The sequence below is a fragment of the Oncorhynchus kisutch genome, linkage group LG24 (genome assembly GCF_002021735.2).
Source record: "Oncorhynchus kisutch isolate 150728-3 linkage group LG24, Okis_V2, whole genome shotgun sequence".
Lineage (NCBI taxonomy): Eukaryota > Metazoa > Chordata > Actinopteri > Salmoniformes > Salmonidae > Oncorhynchus > Oncorhynchus kisutch.
In genome coordinates this window covers 9,150,686-9,171,308 of record NC_034197.2, presented here as the reverse complement: position 1 = coordinate 9,171,308, position 20,623 = coordinate 9,150,686, and the positions used below count along the sequence as shown (strand labels likewise).

The following is a 20,623-nucleotide window of genomic DNA, read 5'->3' as shown; positions in this document are numbered from 1 at the left end:
GCCAGCTGTGCACTCATTCTCAGAGAGTATGTTTTTGTTTGATTGGGGATGTCTGTAAACACATCAGGAGCGGTGCGATGGTTTTAAAATTGCCTTTGTCCCGCATCTCGCAAACACACTATCAGCAACGTCTCTAGTTTCCCACTTGATTTGACTCCGAGCTGATATAGCGGTTCTGGATGGCAGGGAGCTTGTTGCCATGCCAAGCAGTTGCCATACCAAGCAGTGGTGAAGCCAGTAAAGATGCTCTCAATGCTCTAGCATTTAGCTCAGTGTGGATGTTGCCTGTAATTCATGGCTTCTGGTTGGGATATGTACGTACAGTCACTGTGGTGACGACGTTGTCGATGAACTTATGGAGGGGTGGCAGGTAGCCTAGTGGTTAGAGCGTTGGACCAGTAACCAAAATGTTGCTGAATTGAATCCCCGAGCTGACAAGGTAAAGATCTGTTGTTCTGCCGCTGAGCAAGGCAGTTAACCCACTGTTCACCGGGCACCGAAGACATGGGTGTCGATTAAGGCAGCCCCCCGCACCGCTCTGATTCAGTGGGGTTGGGTTAAATGCGGAAGACATATTTCAGTTGAAGGCATTCAGTTGTACAACTAACTAGGTATCCCCCTTTCCCTATTAATGAAGCCGGTGACTGATGTGGTAAACTCCTCAATGCCATCGGATGAATCCTGGAATGTATTCCAGTCTGTGCTAGCGAAACAGTCCTGTAGCTTAGCATCCTCTTCATCGGACCACTTCCGTATTGATTGCGTCACTGGTACTTCCTGTGTGACAGGTGACATACTGGTAGAAATGAGGTAAGATGGATTTCAGTTTCCCTTCATTAAATCACCGGCCACCAGGAGCCCCGCCTCTGAAATAGCATTTACTTGTTTGCTTATGGCCCTATACAGCTCGTTGAGTGCGGTCTTTGTGCCAGCATCAGTTTGTGGTGGTAAATAGACAGCTATGAAAAATATAGATGAAAACTCTTGGTAAATAGTGTGGTCTACAGATTATCAGGTATTCTAACTCAGGCGAGCAGAACCTCGAGACTTCCTTAATATTAGAGATCGAGCACCAGCTGTTGTTGTCACGCCCTGATCTGTTTCACCTGTTCCTGTGATTGTCTCCACCCCCTCCAGGTGTTGCTTATTTCCCCCAGTGTGTGTATCCCTGTGTTTCCTGTCTCTCTTTGCCAGTTCGTCTTGTATGTTTAGTTAAGTCAACCAGCGTGTTTTTTCCCTCACTCCTTTTTCTAGTCCTCCCGGGTTTTGATCTTTGCCTGTTTCTGGATTCTTTACCCGCCTGCCTGACCATCCTGCCTGCCGTTAACACGAGCCTGTCTGCCACTCTGTACCTCCGGGACTCTGATCTGGTTTTGACCTTTTTGCCTGTCCACGACCATTCTCTTGCAAACCCCTTTGGATTATTAAACATTGTAAGACTCCAACCATCTTCCTCCTGTGTCTGCATCTGGGTCTCGCCTTGTGCCTTGATAGTTGTTAACAAAGAGACACACCTTGACCTTCTCCGAGGCTGCGGATCGATCCTGCCGACGTATAGAAAAAAAACAGCTAGGCAACCTGCTATTTACTCACCAATGTAGTTTTGTCAGGATGCTCGCTTTCGGGTTTGGGATCTGGTCCGGGGTCAGCAGTATGTCCTGCGCCACCGACTCGTTGGAGTAGAAATTTTCATCCACATCGAGGTTGATGATCGCTGTTCTGATGTCCAAAATATCTTTTCGGTCATAGGAAACGATGGTGGGAACAGATCAGCGCAAAAAAAAATAACACACAAAAGTAGCCAACTTGGTCAGGAGTGCATAAAATGGCAGCTGTCCATTGCATTGCCATTCTAGTGTTTTCGTTGGAAGAACATTCATGTGTCCAGTTTTCTGAGGGTTAGGACAATATTCCACCAACGTCACATCGAACATACACAGAACACGGTTGCCATGTTGTCAGAATGTAAGATATTAAGGTTCTAGACACATTTCATGGGAACGTAGTGAGAACATTCCTGTGTCCAGTTTTCTGAGAATATTGTCTGTTGGCAAGGGATACCCACACCGTGTACTTTTAACATACAATGTCTTCAACTTAAATATTTAACACACATGATTATATTGTTCATGTTCATTTATACAGTAATTATTATTCAATATTTTTTAAATAAGTCAGTTAAGAACAAATTCTTATTTACAATCACGGCCTACCACGGCCAAACCCAGACGAAGCTGCGCCAATTGTGCGTCACCCTACGGGACCAATCACAGCCAGATGTGATTTAGTCTGGATTCGAAACAGGTTCTGTAGTGACGCATCTTGCACTGAGATGCTGCACCTTAGACTTCTGCACCACTCAGGAGCATGTACTCAACTAGGATTTGAACTCACAACCTTCTGGTTCTACAGCAGTCAGATCTTCCTGCTACGCTGAGATTTACTTCAAAGGCAATTCACCCTATTGATTACACATATCAAGTAGTTTCAGATCTACATAAGTGCCTATGGAGGAGGGGTTAGGCTTTCTTCTGGCCAGGGCCTAACTATACTGGCCCAATAAGCACATGCCCTAGAGATATCTCTTATCGGGACTGTGGTTAGGGTGTTCATCATTGATGCTGGTGCTCTGAGTCCAAGATGTGCAAGGGCACTATTCTCAGATTCTCAGCAATACGTGTTAATGTCATTACTTGGCAACAGATACAACTGTATTGTTTGCATTTTAATTGCATTTTAATGTAGTACTACAATGAAAGATAGGCCATGTGGCGAGGTTCATATTGAAACACTTCATATTTTTTAAAGTTCCTAACTTGTTTGATTTTTGTCCGATTTCCTCATCGAAAGATGGGAATCGTTAGTAAGGATTCTAGATAGCTAAGAATCTTTTTGAAATCCACACCACATATTGCCATGTGGAAAAAACGTGTCTCTGGTAAGGAATCGCATCAGGTCTCGTGCATTTCTGTTCTTTAACATTCCTAATTTGTTGTGGAAACATGGCCCTGGCGGTAGTGTTGCTTCTGATGGAAATCTACCCAGAACATGGTTGCCATATTCTCAGAATATCAGAAATGTGTCTATTTACAGTAGCATGTCTGAACTGTCTCACATTCTCCATTTAAGCAATGATTATGTCAGTTATACCAAACCAATACACAACACAGAGTTTCAACTCCACGCCTACTCATTTCAGGGTTTTACTTAAAAAAAAAAACTATTTTCTACATTGTAGAATAATAGTGAAGACATCAAAACTATGAAATAACACATACGGAATCATGTAGTAACCAAAAAAACGAATCAAAATATATTTTATATTTGAGGATGTAAGGGGTGCGTACTGGCGGCAGAGAAGTCAGGCGCAGGAGCAAAAACTGTGTTACAACGGCACAGTTTAATAATAAAAATCACCGTAAACAAAGCAATCAAATACAATGGGTACAAAACCCATCGTACACCAGACATAACGTGCACAAGCACTTACAATAAACAATTCCGGACAAGGACATGGGGGGAACAGAGGGTTAAATACACAACATGTAATGATGGTATTGAAACCAGGTGTGTGGTAAGACAAGACAAAACAAATGGAAAATGAAAAGTGGATCAATGATGGCTAGCAGACCGGCGACACCGACCGTCGAACGCTGCCCGAACAAGGAGAGGAACCAACTTGTGGAAGTCGTGACAGAGGACAACAACCTCTACCTCAATGTGAGCAAGACAAAGGACCTGATCGTGGACTTCAGTCCCCTCGTTAACATCAAGGGGACTGAAGTGGAGCGGGTCGAGAGTTTCATGTTCCTTGGTGTCCACATCACCAACAAACTATCATGATCCAAACACAACAAGACAGTTGTGAAGAGGGCACGACAACACGTTTTCCCACTCAGGAGACTGAAAAGATTTGGCATGGGTCGCCAGATCCTTAAAAAGTTCTACAGCTGCACCATCGAGAGCATCTTGACCGGTTGCATCACCGCCTGGTACCGCAACTGCTCGGCATCTGACCTTAAGGCGCTACAGAGAGAAGTGCGTAAATATTTTCTTAACTCCATTTCTTGAACTGCATTGTTGGTTAAGGGCTTGTAAGTAAGCATTTCACGGTAAGGTCTACACCTGTTGTATTCGACGCATGTGACAAATAACATTTAATTTGATTTGGATGGATTATTCTCCCAACCCGTAGAACAGTTGGACACATGAATGTCCTAGCAACGTTCTCATTGAATGTTTCTAAGAACATTAATAATGTAATTCTGAGAACACATGCAATTAAATACATGTGTTTAGAGAACATGGCAACCGTGTTCTGCGTATGTCTGATGGGACGTTGATGGGATTTTCTCCTAACCCGCAGAAACCCGGACACATGAATGTTCTTGCAACGTTCCTATGATACTTGTCTAGCTCAGTGGTTCCCAAACTTTCATCGTCCCGTACCCCTTCAAACATTCAACCTCCATCTGTGTACCCCCTCTAGCACCATGGTCAGCGTACTTTAACATTTTATTTTCTGCCATCATTGTAAGCCTGCCATACACACACTATACGATACATGTATTAAACATAAGAATGAGTGTGAGTTTTTGTCACAACACAGCTCGTGGCAAGTGACAAAGAGCTCTTATAGGACCAGGGCACATATAATAATACAACAATAATCTAAAATTTTGCTCCTTTATTTAACCATCTTACATATAAAACCTTATTTGTTCATCAAAAATTGTGAATAACTCACCACAGGTCAACGAGAAGGGTGTGCTTGAAAGGATGCTGTCACGCTCGTCAAAATGACAGGACCAAGGTGCAGCGTGGTGAGCGTACATTTTCCTTTATTTTGCAATGTCGCCAACAAAACAATAAACAACAAAACAAACGTGAAGCTCCGTAAGGCTATACATGCATTAAGGAAGACAACTACCCACAACTTCCCAAGGCAGGAAACTCTGAGCTCAGCCCAGTCCAGAAATCTGGCAGTGGCTTTCACTGAACCGCTTGTTGCAATGTCGATGAGTCTCTCTTGTTAAAGATATCAGTAAGTGGACTGGAGGCCGGGCATGAAAGGGTTAACAAATCCAGTTGTTTGTGTCATCCGTTTTGAGAAATTACCTGCGTAATTGCGCTCCCAACTCACTCAGGTGCTTCGCTTTATCACATTTGACATAGTCCGTAAGCTTGAGTTCATTTGCACACAAAGAATCGTAAAATGATGGAAAGACCTGTGTGTTGTCCTTGTTAATGCAGACCGAGAAGAGCTCCAACTTCTTAATCGTAGCCTCAATTTTGTCCAGCACATTGAATATAGTTGCGTAGAGTCCCTGTAATCCTAGATTCAGATAATTCAGGCGAGAAAAAACATCATCCAGACAGGCCAGTCGTGTGAGAAACTCTTCATCATGCAAGCGGTCAGACAAGTGAAAATTATGGTCAGTAAAGAAAACGTTATGCTCGTCTCTCAATAAATAAATAAATGTGTCAATACTTTGCCCCTTGATAACCAGCGCACTTCTGTATGTTGTAAAAGCGTTACATGGTTGCTGCCCATATCATTGCATAGTGCAGAAAATACACAAGAGTTCAGGGGCCTTGCTTTAACAAAGTTAACCCTTTTAACTGTCATGTCGAAGACGTCTTTCAAGCTGTCAGGCATTCCCTTGGCCGCAATAGCCTCTCGGTGGATGCTGCAGTGTACCCAAGATGCGTCGGGAGCAACTGCTTGCGCGCGCGTTACCACTCCACTATGTCTCCCTGTCATGGCTTTTATGCGGTCAGTACAGATACCAACACATCTTGACCACCAAATTCCATTTGATGTCATAAAGCTGTCCAGTACTTTAAAATGAAGAGGATGTCTTCCTTAATCACGGGATCATTCCTATGAAAACAGTAGTAAATGACCTAATGAGACTCTCAAGAGAACGTTCTCTAAAGTACTGGGAACGTTTATTGTTAGCTGGGAAGGAATGGGATTTATTGATGGTTTCAACTTTATTTTGAAAACCAGAATCATTATCAACCTACTTAAACCCTCAAATCAAATCAAATTTCAAATCAAATGTATTTATATAGCCCTTCGTACATCAGCTGATATCTCAAAGTGCTGTACAGAAACCCAGCCTAAAACCCCAAACAGCAAGCAATGCAGGTGTAGAAGCACGGTGGCTAGGAAAAACTCCCTAGAAAGGCCAATACCTAGGAAGAAACCTAGAGAGGAACCAGGCTATGTGGGGTGGCCAGTCCTCTTCTGGCTGTGCCGGGTGGAGATTATAACAGAACATGGCCAAGATGTTCAAATGTTCATAAATGACCAGCATGGTCGAATCATAATAAGGCAGAACAGTTGAAACTGGAGCAGCAGCACAGTCAGGTGGAAGTTGAAACTGGAGCAGCAGCATGGCCAGGTGGACTGGGGACAGCAAGGAGTCATCATGTCAGGTAGTCCTGGGGCATGGTCCTAGGGCTCAGGTCAGTTGAAACTGGAACAGCAGCATGGCCAGGTGGACTGGGGACAGCAAGGAGTCATCATGTCAGGTAGTCCTGGGGCATGGTCCTAGGGCCCAGGTCCTCCGAGAGAGAGAAAGAAAGAGAGAAGGAGAGAATTAGAGAACGCACACTTAGATTCACACAGGACACCGAATAGGACAGGAGAAGTACTCCAGATATAACAAACTGACCCCAGCCCCCCTTGACACATAAACTACTGCAGCATAAATACTGGAGGCTGAGACAACTAAGATTAACTAAAGACCTAAAGACCAACTAAGATTGTTAACCGAATATCCTTAAAAGCAACTGTTTGCAGTTGACGTCACTTACTCCAATTAGCTACATTTGAACTAGATCTCTTCTTGATAAAGTAATTCCAGATGTAGTAACACGCCGAATGGAGTGGACACTTGCTAAAAGAGTTAGCTTTTTTCCAACAGTTTTATCAAGTACTGTTTTATGAGGGTGGAACTGAAGTCCTGAAATACTGTAGTCTTGCTAACAAGACAGACATTGCTAACAAGACAGACATTTAGCAGGCTGAAATGAAAAGGAAATAGCATCACACTGTGACTCCAATGCCATACATTTAATTACAACCAAGGTTTGGACAGCAGGCTGCCTTCATCACATTGTAAGCAGAGCAGAAGGCAACAGGGACTGCAGAGACCAGTTGCTTCCTGTCTGAAAGCAAAGTGACTATCTATCTATTTAGATGAATTATTTCCTCCCCTGGAGGTAGTAATAAAAACTAGAACATCAGTGATTATGATCTCTCTCTCTCTCTCTCTCTCTCTCTCTCTCTCTCTCTCTCTCTCTCTCTCTCTCTCTCTTGCCTCTATTTCTTGTTCCATTCTCTTGGGTGTAGTGACTGACTGATTATGATCTCTCTCTCTCTCTCTCTCTCTCTCTCTCTCTCTTCTCTTGCCTCTATTTCTTGTTCCATTCTCTCGGGTGTAGTGACTGACGGATTATGATCTCTCTCTCTCTCTGTCTCTCTCTCTCTCTCTCTTCTCTTGCCTCTATTTCTTGTTCCATTCTCTCAGGTGTAGTGACTGACTGATTATGATCTCTCTCTCTCTCTCTCTCTCTCTCTCTCTCTCTCTCTCTCTCTCTCTCTCTCTCTCTCTCTCTCTCTCTATCTCTATCTCTCTTGCCTCTATTTCTTGTTCCATTCTCTCGGGTGTAGTGACTGACTGATTATGATCTCTCTCTCTCTTTTCCTCTCTTTTTCTCCTTCTCTGTCTCTCACCCCCTCGCTCTCTACCCCTCGTCCCTCTCTCTTCCCTCTCTCTCCTCCTCCTCTCTCTCTGAAGAGGAGTGATAATTCCCTGCTTCCCTCTCCATTATTGACCAATCCACTTTGCCGGGAACAATAAGAATGACCCTTAGCCCCCTGGTTTAGAAAATACTTCCCCCAGGTTCAAGGCTTGAGTACTAAGGATATGTGTTTTAATGGTACAGTCGTACCATTGTTGATCATCAAGTGATAAACTTTTCTTGGAAAGAGCATTACAGTTCAGGATGGAATGCGGAGGGATATGTGACTTCATGTTTTCTCTTACAATTATTTTCCAGCCTTGTCCCAGATCGGTTTGTGCTGTTGTAGCCAACCCCTATGATGGTTGTTACATTTTGACGTGACGAGGATCATAGGAGATGGCTAGTTGTTGACTCTCCTTTAGGAGGGATCCTCCTGACCGTGTTTCTCTCTGTCCAGCCCGCAGAGAACAATGACGCAGCAACAGAGCCCCCGGTGAGCCAGGAGGAGAAGAAGGGGGCAGGAGGCCCACGACACTTGGACCCAGCTGGGCTAGAGGACTGGGAGCAGGGGTCCCCCACACAAGACCACCTGGAGAGGAGAGGAGGAAGAGACAGAGCAGGTGAGACCTGAAACATCACACCTTTCCATCCTCGTCTTGTTGAAGTGTTTCTGTAAAGAATGGTTTGGGTACCTAACTCTACTCAATTGCCACCTTTTGCCTTGACGACCTGAAACACTTCATCTGTCCATTGTCTACGACTGTCAGTCTGTATCCACACACAGCCTGTGTGTGTGTGTCCACAAACCCTCGCCTGCCAGTCTAAACAGGGCCTCACCTAACCTGTCTGGTTTGTCCCACCTGGAATATAAATATCCATGTTCCGGTCTGCTGCTTGTTCCAGTCTCCATGATGGCAGGGTTTCAGGTGTCCTTTCAGTGACATTAAAAAGCAACTTGGTCGAACACTCAATCACCTCGTAAATGACACCTGGCCTGTTGACAAATACTCTAATATTCTTAGGACATCATTTCTACCACCCACTTGTCTTGACCGCAACGTCTTGTACTACGTTCATGTGTGTTTACCCTCCATTACGTCCCTGCTTGTAGGCGTATGTGTTCAGCTGTACCTAAAATAGACACTTATCTGACCAGTCATGTGAGATAATATGAGCAGGTGTGTTATCAGATGGGAGTCACCGTAAGCTTCCTGAAGCTTGGGGGTTAGCCGGTAATGAACCACCTCCCTGTATCTGCACTGTTAGCACTGATAGGACGATATAGGACCTAATCTGACCAATGGGAGGATCAGGGCCCAGTTATCCCCGTTAATGTACCGTGTAGGAAAACTGGGATCAGTTTGTGGGCATGCTTGCGTACGTGTGAGTGTGTTTGTGTGTCAGAGTAGGGAGGCTGGCGTGGGGAGGCTGCGTGGCCAACCGTTTCCAGATGGGGAAAATGGATGCAAAATGTTGAGGGAAAACCCTACTATTGGTTACAGACAGCCATTCTTGGTTGATTTAGCTCTGAAAAGGTTTGCGTGCATTCCCATTTTCCTTGAGTGCAACCAAACAAAAGGAGCTTTGTAGCTGGATGGGGGATCGGGGGGGTGGGGGGGTAGTGGTAGAGTAGAGTGTGTACCGTGTTACCATGTGGCTGAAACCAAATCAAACCAAACCGCTAACTGGTGTGCAGAGCAGAGCATTACGTTTGTTCGGTGTGTGTGTGCGTGCATGCGTACCGTGTGTGTGCGTGCGTGTGAGACAGACAGAGGAGGAAGCTGTCGGCAATGTTTATCTGTAATGGCCAAATGCAGCCAAGTATTATCTTAGCCCAGGCCTCCCACAGGAGAGCCAGAGTGCTGAAATGCATCGTTCATAATCCATGAATGGAGTGGTGGTCGAGCTGGGTGGTTGTTGTTCGTGCCACTCCTATGGTATTTTTCAGGTCCATTGCAAGCCTGCGTTCAAATTTGAGTGTTTGTCTGAGCCTGTCTGGAGTGGGACAGATGGGCGGGACTATATGCATTTTTGGGATTATTCCATTGGTTCCTTTGCCCCAGGAAAAGACGTCAAATACTACTGCTGCTGCCATGATGGTCTGGTTGGTATGGTAGGGGTCAGTGTCATGTTTCCATCCCTTGCTGTGACTGTGGTGGGGATGGAGTGCAGGAGGAGGAAGAGAGGAAGCCCTGCTCTCATTGGCCCTGAATGTGTGTGTGTGTGTGTGTGTGTGTGTGTGTGTTCTGGTTTTGTGGGGTTCAGACAGAGGCACAGGAGAAGCAGGAGGATAGGAGAAGAGATCACCAAGCGGGCATCTGGTAGACATTAGAAACAACATGCCTTCTAGTGGCTTCACAGGAATTACAGGACGGTGCCAGCAGCAGCTAAACCACATGCAGACAGAGGGGAGACTCTCTCCTTCTTCTCTTCTTCTTCCCTGCTTCCTTTCATTTCACTTCCTGATCCCCGTTCGTCTCTGATCTCCTGTGCTCCGCTTCTTCCTGCCTTTTCTTCCTCTTTTTCCAAACGTTCGTCTTCCTCTCTATCCACTCCCTCTGTTGTATCTCACTTCCTCAAAGGTCTAATTCATCTCCAGTCTCTTCCCACAGGCTAGGACCCTTGGTAATATTTCCCCCGCGTCTCAAGGGGTCACGAGAAGTAAAGTGAACCCAACGTGATCCCTAGGTCTCCCTTTCCCCTCCCCACTGCCCCCCCCACCCAAACATCCAGTTCCAGTGTTTGATAGTAGTAGCTGACTGATGGATGTCCTTATGTGTGGCTAGGGGCTACCCCTCTCTCCTGTTTTATGATGTTGTCTTTGTCAGGGACAAATGCTTAAACCCACAACAACAGGAAGAGGAAGTGAACCGGTAATCATGGCAAAGTGCTCAAAGTTGACCTGTAACCATGGTAAAGTGCACGCACACACACACACACACACACACACACACACACACACACACACACACACACACACACACACACACACACACACACACACACACACACACACGCACACACACACACACACACACACACACACACACACACACTGCAACTCCATAACCTCAAGTCCAGCAGAACAGACATAGTGAAGACATATAGGACATATGTAACTAGTTACGTCGTTATATTAGTCTGCACAACAGCATAATGGTACCGGAATTTATGTTGGAGAGTTACAGCGTGTTACTGTTCTCTTCCCAGGTTTGTCATGAACATGTCGGCTACAGAGCCATTGAATACGTACCGACTAGTATCAAGCCACATTACCATGCCACAGTACCAATAGACATTTTGTCAACGGTAGTTTGGAGGCTTTGCTGTAAGAGTGGAACAGTAAAATGCCTCTGGGCTACAAAGTACTTGAAACATCTGGGCCCTCTGTTGTCTTTCATCTCAGTGGTCCTCTCTGCTTTTAATATGGTAGATGATATGATACTATGGTAATAGGCTCAGCCGCCCTGCATCATATTACAGTACAGTACATTTCAACATGCCCCTGGATGGAATGTCATAACAATGACGAGTCAAAAGGGACAGAACAGATCAAAGTAAGACAGCTAGAATAGCCCGTGGATGTAGACATAAAATGATGTCTGTTGTGCCGTGACGGTACACATCAGCAAACACCTTTTTACCTACTTTGAGAATAGTTTGTTCTTCTCTCAGTCGTCTCTCATGGCAGACTGAGCTAGCTAGCGCATGCAGTATTTGGTGCTGTGTGACGGGATTAGTCGAACGAGAGGCCACACAAGGCCATGCACGGTCACGCTTCTTCTGAGGACAAAGTGAAAGTGAAACATTAATTTGCAGTATTCCCTGACAGTACAGCGTATACACAGAAAATAGCCAAGTTGACGTTACTCATTGTGTATGACTTCTCTATTAAGTTCCGTAACAAAACAGGCACCAGTAGCACAAATAGAATGCAAATGGGGAGTTTCTTAGGGGTTTTGGTACACTGGGGAAGAGGGGGAAATGCACCAATCACCTCACAGTCCTCAAGCAGGGTAATCTGACAGTCCAGGTCACAACAGGTGATCCCACCGATATTGTTCCTGCTTTTCTCCCCTATGAATAGTGTGTAAATAGTATTCTTGTCATCTCTTGGTATCTCTTGGTATCAATTTGATACATTCTACATTGAAATACATGTAGTAAAAGTGTTAAACAAATCAAAAATATAGTTTATATTTGAGATTCTTCAAAGTAGCGACCCTTTGCCTTGATGAAAACTTTACACACTCGGGCCATTCTCTCAACCAGCTTCACCTGGAATGCTTTTCCAACAGTCTTGAAGGAGTTCCCAAATATTCTGAGCACATGGCTGCTTTTCCTTCACTCTGCAGTCCAACTCATCCCAAACCATCTCAATTGGGTTGAGGTCAGGTGATTGTGGAGGCCAGGTCATCTGATGCAGCAGTCCATCACTCTCCTTTATGGTCAAATAGCCCTTACACTGCCTGGAGGTGTGTTGGGTCATTGTCCGGTTGAAAAACAAATGACATTCCCACTAAGCGCAAACCAGATAGGATGGCAAATCACTACAGAATGCTGTGGCAGCCATGCTGGTTAAGTGTTCCTTGAATTCTAAATAAATCACTGACAGTGTGACCAGCAAAGCACTCCCACACCATGACACCTCCTTCTCTATGCTTCACGGTTGGAACCACACATGCAAAGATCATCCATTCACCTACTCTGCGTCTCACAAATACAGTGGGGCAAAAAAAGTATTTAGTCAGCCACCAATTGTGCAAGTTCTCCCACTTAAAAAGATGAGAGAGGCCTGTAATTTTCATCATAGGTACACTTCAACTGTGACAGACAAAATGAGAAAGAAAATCCAGAAAATCACATTGTAGGATTTTTTATGAATTTATTTGCAAATTATTGTGGAAAATAAGTATTCTTCTTCTCTTCTTCTGATTGCAGTCCTTTAGTGGTGGTGTCTTTGCAACAATTCAACCACGAAGGCCTGATTCACGCAGCCTCCTCTGAACAGCTGATGTTGAGATGTGTCTGTTACTTGAACTTCGTGAAGCATTTATTTGGGTTGCAATTTCTGAGGCTGGTAACTCTAATAAACTCTGGGTCTTCCTTTCCTGTGGTGGTCTTCATGAGAGCCAGTTTCATCATTGTCACGCCTGGTCTCTGGTGCTCGAGGGCGCCAGGTGACCCATCATTACGCACACCTGTCACCATCATTACGCTCATCAGCACTTCATTGGACTCACCTGGACTCCTTCAATTTGTTGATTGCCCCCTCTATATCTGTCTGTTACTCAGTTTGTTCCTAGTGTCAGCATTATTGTCGTTATGTTTTCCCTGTCCAGACACTGTCCTTGTTTGTTTCATGTCGGTTATTTATTCACTCCCTGTACTTGCTTCCCATCTCCCAGCTCCAGTCCTTACAATCATAGTGCTTGATGGTTTTTGCGACTTGAAGAAACTTTGAAAGTTCTTGAAATTTTCCCGGATTAACTGACCTTCATGTCTTAAAGTAATGATGGACTGTTGTTTCTCTTTGCTAATTTGAGCTGTTCTTGCCATACTATGAACTTGGTCTTTTACCAAATAGGGCCATCTTCTGAATACCACCCCTACCTTGTCACAACACAACTGATTGGCTCAAACGCATTATAAGGCTGCCTATAAGACTACAAATAGGCCTAGGTCTAATATTTACAACCTGTGCTTCACACTTCATGTGTGGCCAACGTTATGCGGCTGAACGTTTGAGCAGTGTTAAACTAGTGCTGACTCCTTCATTGAGATGTCATAGTTCCGATTTAAGCCCTTGCTACATTCATCAGACTCACACACAGCTGGGTTGAATGTACACTACACAGCCAAGCTACACATACACACAGAGAGGGAGTGTTCACACTGTTCCATCGAACTGCGCAATCCACTGTCTCGTCAGCCCAGCCAGGCAATTTATAAACTTGATCTCCACTATAAAAGCGTCTAGACATTATTTCACATTTCTTTTAAACTAACATTTAGTTTTCAACTAAATGTATAAACTTTCCTGTCTGTCTCTCTGACATATCCATTATTTGAACATGTTGGTAACCCGTTGTTTAAAGGCTTATATAAGTTATAATTCCCTCGAAGCCGGTGTTTGGAGGATATATTGGCACAGTTTGACCGCCCTTGACTTCGTCTCAGGCCTAACAACAGTCGTGCCAATATATCTTCCAAACACCGACTTCTTGGGCATTATAACTTAAATAAGCCTTTGATTCAGGCAGGGTCAGGGAATAGAGGGCACATCTGACTGTTGATAGTTTCCAGGTCCAAACAGCAGGTTCCATGGAAAAAAGCAGCATGATTGAGAGGTGGGAGGTGGATGGATACTGTTTAGAGGTGGGAGGTGTATGGATACTGGTGAGAGGTGGGAGGTGGATGGATACTGTTGAGAGGTGGGAGGTGGATAGATACTGTTGAGAGGTGGGAGGTGGATGGATACTGGTGAGAGGTGGGAGGTGGATGGATACTGTTGAGAGGTGGGAGGTGGATGGATACTGTTTAGAGGTGGGAGGTGGATGGATACTGTTGAGAGGTGGGAGGTGGATGGATACGGTTGAGAGGTGGGAGGTGGATGGATACGGTTGAGAGGTGGGAGGTGGATGGATACTGTTGAGAGGTGGGAGGTGGATGGATACTGTTGAGAAGTGGTAGGTGGATAGATACTGTTGAGAGGTGGGAGGTGGATGGATACTGCCAGGGAGGGATAGATAGGGCAATCTGATTGTAATGTGGTGGTGTGTATGTTGTAGCTGTATAGCGAGGGAGGCACGGGATGGAAAAGGACACACACACACACTTCTCCCCCCAGACAACCTTGGACATGCACTCCGTCTGCAGGTGGGTGTGCTCTGTGTGTGTATTCTGTGTGCTCTCAGTATGTGTGTGTGTGTGTGTGAGAGAGAGAGTGTGCTACTCTCTTCCTGTTTCTGCTCTGTGCTCTGTTCCCTTCTCTCTGGAGCCGCCCCATACTGCAGCGGTGTTGCACAGGATACACACAGACACACACACAGTGGTGAAGAACAGGACAGGCAGACAGGTCGGTAAACAGAGCAGCATCCCTACACACACACACACACACACACACACACACACACACACACACACACACACACACACACACACACACACACACACACACACACACACACACACACACACACACACAGGCCAGAACACAGAAATAACCTCCCCCTGAGACACTCAGACTAGAAACTACTTACTGCCTAGTGCCAATTTGCCCAGGGCCGGACTAATGAATTTGGGGCCCCGGGGCACCTACCTTCCCCCAATGCTATACATTTTGCTATAGGGCAGAGAGAAAAATGTGCTTCTCATCTCATGCTATTCTTCATTATTTGCCATGAGGATTAGATAATGTTTTTGCTGTTTTAAAGATAATTTCCTGCTATTCTACACATTTTGCCATGAGGCTAAGAGAAAATGCAGGAGCACACGAGTGCTTGAGTTTGCCTTAATTGGTGTGGGAGAAGAGAAAGAGACAGAGAGAGAGAGCTAGAGAGAGAGGGGGGGGGGAGATGGAGAGAGGGAAGGGGGAGATAGGGTAGTGAGAGAAACTGGGATAGGGAGGGAGACAGTGACAGGAATAGATGTAGAGGGAGAGGGGGTAAGGGTGGGAGCAGGGAGAGAGGGAAGTGTAGAGCGAGAGTAAAATATGAAATCTGTGAATAATAAGGCACATCTCTTGGACGGCATTCAACAGGGGAATGAGTGGGAAAGAGAGAGTGATGTGTGAGAACGAGAGAGAGAGAGAGGGAGAGAGAATTTAATGTGCGGGGGGTGAGGGTGGGGGAGAGGGAACGTGATCTGAATATAACCAACTGCATTCTGCCTGATTTCACATCCAGTAGGGTTCACTTTTCTCCCGGGAAACCCGGTATTTCCCTCCAAAACCCGGAAGTGCCATTGAAAAGCGTTCAATACATTTAATGAGCCCTACATTAATGACATTTAATGAGCCCTACATTAACAACATTTAATGAGCCCTACATTAACAACATTTAATGAGCCCCACATTAACGACATTTAATGAGCCCCACATTAACACCATTTAATGAGCCCCACATTAACAACATTTAATGAGCCCTACATTAACAACATTTAATGAGCCCTACATTAACAACATTTAATGAGCCCTACATTAACAACATTTAATGAGCCCTACATTAACAACATTTAATGAGCCCCACATTAACGACATTTAATGAGCCCCACATTAACAACATTTAATGAGCCCCACATTAACAACATTTAATGAGCCCTACATTAACAACATTTAATGAGCCCTACATTAACAACATTTAATGAGCCCTACATTAACAACATTTAATGAGCCCTACATTAACAACATTTAATGAGCCCCACATTAACGACATTTAATGAGCCCCACATTAACAACATTTAATGAGCCCCACATTAACAACATTTAATGAGCCCAAGCTCAAAAATGCTCAAATGATTGTGCCGTTATCCAATATGATAAAGGCTACTGCACATTACGAACGACAGAAAAACATAAAAACCCAAAGATGTAGTTTAGCTGTATGCTCTCTTGGTTAAATAAATGAAACTAGCTCCAGTAGGCAACATTATTTGAGAGTGAACTGTATTACTGTACTGTATTGTATTATACTGTATGATATGGGCCGGAATTACGCACATCGTTCAAACCATGATAAAGCAGAGAGATAACATGTAATTCTGGTGCAGCACATGCAGCCTACAAAGTTACAAGTATAGGCTGATTTAATTTTGAAATATAATAGGGACTATTTGTATAATTAGTAGGCTGACGAATATGTACCGTTCATAATATTTCATACCATTCCACTCATTCCCCTCCAGCTGTTACCACGAGCCTGTCCTCCCCAATTAAGGTGCCACCAACCTCCTGTGCATCATCATTCTAATGACATCCTTGAATAATACAGGACTAGAATTAGGTGCAGGCTTTCACTTCTCTTCAGGAGGTTTGAAAGGCTATGGGTGGGTCTGAATAAATAACTGCTATGGCCTACTGCCATCGCGTGTTCGCTCTTCATTCAAACTACCTGTGAGTCTTATTGACTGCTGTATTTACATTCAGAAAAAAAGAGCTTGCGTCCCCCTACGAATAGTCTATTGGTATAAGAAATGCTCCCAAAAAAATTGGTCCAGCAAGCTATTCTAGTCTAGCTTTTCCTGCATGGGACTCCAAGAGCTAAGGAGCCGTTTTTTTTTAAGGAGGCCAGAGGAGCACAGGTGCTTGGGTATTGCGCAAGAGACCGGGGCTATAAGCTAGAACCTTATTATGCCTAACCCATCACTAATTAGCTAAATATAAGACTAATATTACATTGAATGTACTACCTGAAGGAGGTAGGCTAGGACATCTATACATGGTACAGTATATTAATCTAGAACAGGATTGTCTATTTCGGATGCAATTTGAATGGAGTTGATGGAGAGGGAGAAAGACTGTGTGTACTGATGTAAAGCAACGATATTCGAGTGATAGGCTGTTTTAAAACTCTGCAGCTGCAATTAAAAAACAAGGAGACCCCCGATGGGGATGGGGAAATTAGATGTGCATTCGGTCTTTGTATTAGAGTAAACATAGGCCTGCCTGTCACAAGACAAAAAGTTACCATGATGCGATAGATGATATGTCTACACGCATTGTGAAATGTGCTCCATACTGAGATGGGCTGTCTGTCCCCACACTGAGTGTTGATGATTCATCATGCGGAGGCCGTAGAGAAGCCACATTTAGCCACTGCTTATAATTTAACAGTTCCATTTCACGCCATGCTGTTCGTATAAATAATTGATTATAATTTACCCGTTTCTCGTAGTTATTTATCCCGGGAAAAGGGAGTGGATTTGTGCCGTAAAATCCCGGCAAATCTCAGTCACAGGGTTCCCGCCATTCAAACCTACTCTCCAGTGATTGGTGAGAAATTCATGTATGCATGTATGCCTTTGCCTATGCGAGATTGCAGTACAGATGTAGCATCTTAATTTGATCACTCTTTTGTTGCTGAGAATTTTCCTGCTCACCTGGGAATGCCAACCTGTATAATATTCAAAGTTTAAAAAGGATTCTAAAGTTTGTCATTTTTACTTTAAAATATCCGACTTGATTTGCCCTACCGAAAAATTAACCCCTAAAACCCCTAAAAGAAAACAATGTCCATGAATTATAATTTCCTGTTGCTGTAGGATTATTTTCCTGCTCTAGTAAACTGGCTCAAATTAAGATCCTACAGCTGTACACGTGATACATGTTTAAAGACATGCCACATTACAGACACAGAACATACAAAGCACCGCTTGACATTTCTCTGGAGGCAGGAAACCTGTATCGCTGAGTCACTTCCTCCTAACTGGACGGGCGGTAAGGATGCCTTCTCCCTCTCAGACTCAGATTCTATGGAAAAAACAGACAACCAGACATTCCATATGAGGACTGTAGGTGTGTACTCCCGTATGCACAATATCTACAGTATGTGGCTGTATATTCCAGCATGTGCATTTATAGATTTTCCCATTTTCCATGACCATGCACGGGGTGCTGAGCCAGCTTCTTCTAGGCATCTGTGTTTATGCTTGACGATGTGTGTGAGGATTAATCATGTTTAGTGTGTGTGTGCTGGGGGAGGGGAGGGTATTATAGAGGAAGGAGGAAAGGAGAGAGAAGATGTCTGGGTGTTCACCTCACCTCCCCCTCCTTTCCCTCCCTCACCATTCCCTTCTTCCATCCCCATCTTTTCCCTCCCTCACCATTCCCTTCTTCCATCCCCCTCCCCTCCCTTCCCTCCCTCACCATTCCCTTCTTCCATACCCCTCCCCTCCCTTCCCTCCCTCACCATCCCCTTCGTTCTTCCCTCTTCTTCCTGGAAACACGCGGCCCAGTGGTGGAGAGCTAGTCTTCCATGCTTCCACTGACATTCACGACTCTTCACACACAGCTCTCAGGCCAATGTCAAAGTTCACCAGGTCCAGAGGTGTGTTTAGTGACTGTGGAGAGAACGATAGGAGGCTAAACTGAACTGGGATCTGGTGAGGCGACATGGAGGCTGCCTCATTGCCCTGGTCTAAACTCCCCCTTCTGGTATAAGTACAATAGTTTGGCAATACTCTTTTCAACCACATTTGCTTTTCAGATGAATCTTGTTACAGAGACAAAGGCGGAGAGATTTTTTTTTAAAGCGTGCACATACACAGAAAGACGAAGACGAGGAGAAAGAGAGGGAGAGCGGCGGTCTGTGATCTCACAGTGGTTGGCCAGGGCTTTGTGTAACCTGGCTGAGAGCTGATATGTACTGAGATATATGTACTGTAGTTGTAGCTGGGAGATGGTATGTACTGAGAGATATGTACTGTAGTTGTAGCTGGGAGATGGTATGTACTGAGAGATATGTACTGTAGTTGTAGCTGGGAGATGTTATGTACTGAGAGATATGTACTGTAGTTGTAGCTGGGAGATGGTATGTGGACTTTACTGGGGCTGTAGCTGGATGGCTCTTTTCTATTACATGTGATCTGCTTGGATATTGTCTGCTGATGCTCTGATGTTCACACAGACACATTGCAAAGTGTGTGAGAGAGAGTGTGAGTGAGAGAAAGTGTGAGTGAGAGAGAGTGTGAGTGAGAGAGAGAGAGACAGAGAGAGGGAGAGAGGGAGAAAGGGAGAGAGGGAGAAAGAGAGAGAGAGAGAGAGAGAGAGTAGGTGAGTGAGAGAGTAGGTGAGTGAGTGAGTGAGTGAGTGAGTGAGTGAGTGAGTGAGTGAGTGAGTGAGTGAGAGAGTGAGAGAGTGAGAGAGTGAGAGAGTGAGTGAGTGAGTGAGTGAGTGAGTGAGTGAGTGAGTGAGTGAGTGAGTGAGTGAGTGAGAGAGTGAGTGAGTGAGTGAATCAATCAAATTTATTTATAAAGCTCTTTTTACATCAGCTGATGTCACAAAGTGCTGTACAGAAACACCGCCTAAAACCCCAAACTTCAAGCAATGTAGATGTAGAAGCACGGTGGCTAGGAAAAACTCTCTAGAATGGTCAGAACCGAGGAAGAAACCTAGAGAGGAGCCAGGCTAGAAGGGGTGGCCAGTCCTCTTCTGGCTGTGCCAGGTGTAGATTATAACAGTACATGGCCAAGATGTTCAAACGTTCATAGATGACCAGCAGGGTCAAATAATAATAATCACAGTGGTTGTAGAGGGTGCAACAGGACAGCACCTCAGGAGTAAATGTCAGTTGGCTTTTCATAGCCGAGCATTCAGAGTTAGAGACAGCAGGTGAGGTTTAGAGAGAGAGTCGAAAACAGCAGGTCCGGGACAAGGTAGCACATCCGGTGAACAGGTTAGGGTTCCATAGCCGCAGGCAGAACAGTTGAAACTGGAGCAGCAGCACAACCAGGTGGACTGGGGACAGCAAGGAGTCATCAGGCCAGGTAGTCCCGAGGCACTGTCCTAGAGCTCAGGTCCCCCTGAGAGAAGAGAGCGGGAAAGAGAGAGGAAAAGAGAGTGAGAGAAGTAGAGAGAGCATACTTAAATTCACACAGGACACCAGATAAGAAATACACCAGATATAACAGACTGACCCTAGTCCCCCGACACATAAACTATTGCAGCATAAATACTGGAGGCTGAGACAGGAGGGGTCGGGAGACACTGTGGCCCTGTCCGACGATACCCTCGGACAGGGCCAAACAGGCAGGATATAACCTCACCCACTTTGCCAAAGCACAGCCCCCACACCACTAGAGGGATACTTTCAACCACCAACTTACCATCCTGAGACAAGAAGACCTCCCCCACAGCACGAACCTGTAC

The 20,623-nt window shown here is 44.9% G+C and overlaps 1 protein-coding gene across 2 annotated transcripts in view; it reads left to right on the top strand.

Annotated features, from left to right (window-relative positions):
• The window catches only part of LOC109869141 (rho guanine nucleotide exchange factor 25), a 134,766-nt gene that overhangs the window by 8,740 nt on the left and 105,403 nt on the right, over positions 1-20,623 (top strand). For both annotated transcript variants that reach the window (XM_031803851.1, XM_020459051.2), the window contains exon 2: positions 8,216-8,378. In XM_031803851.1, the coding sequence (XP_031659711.1) occupies positions 8,216-8,378 (163 nt within the window). The remainder of the gene's footprint in view (positions 1-8,215; positions 8,379-20,623) is intronic.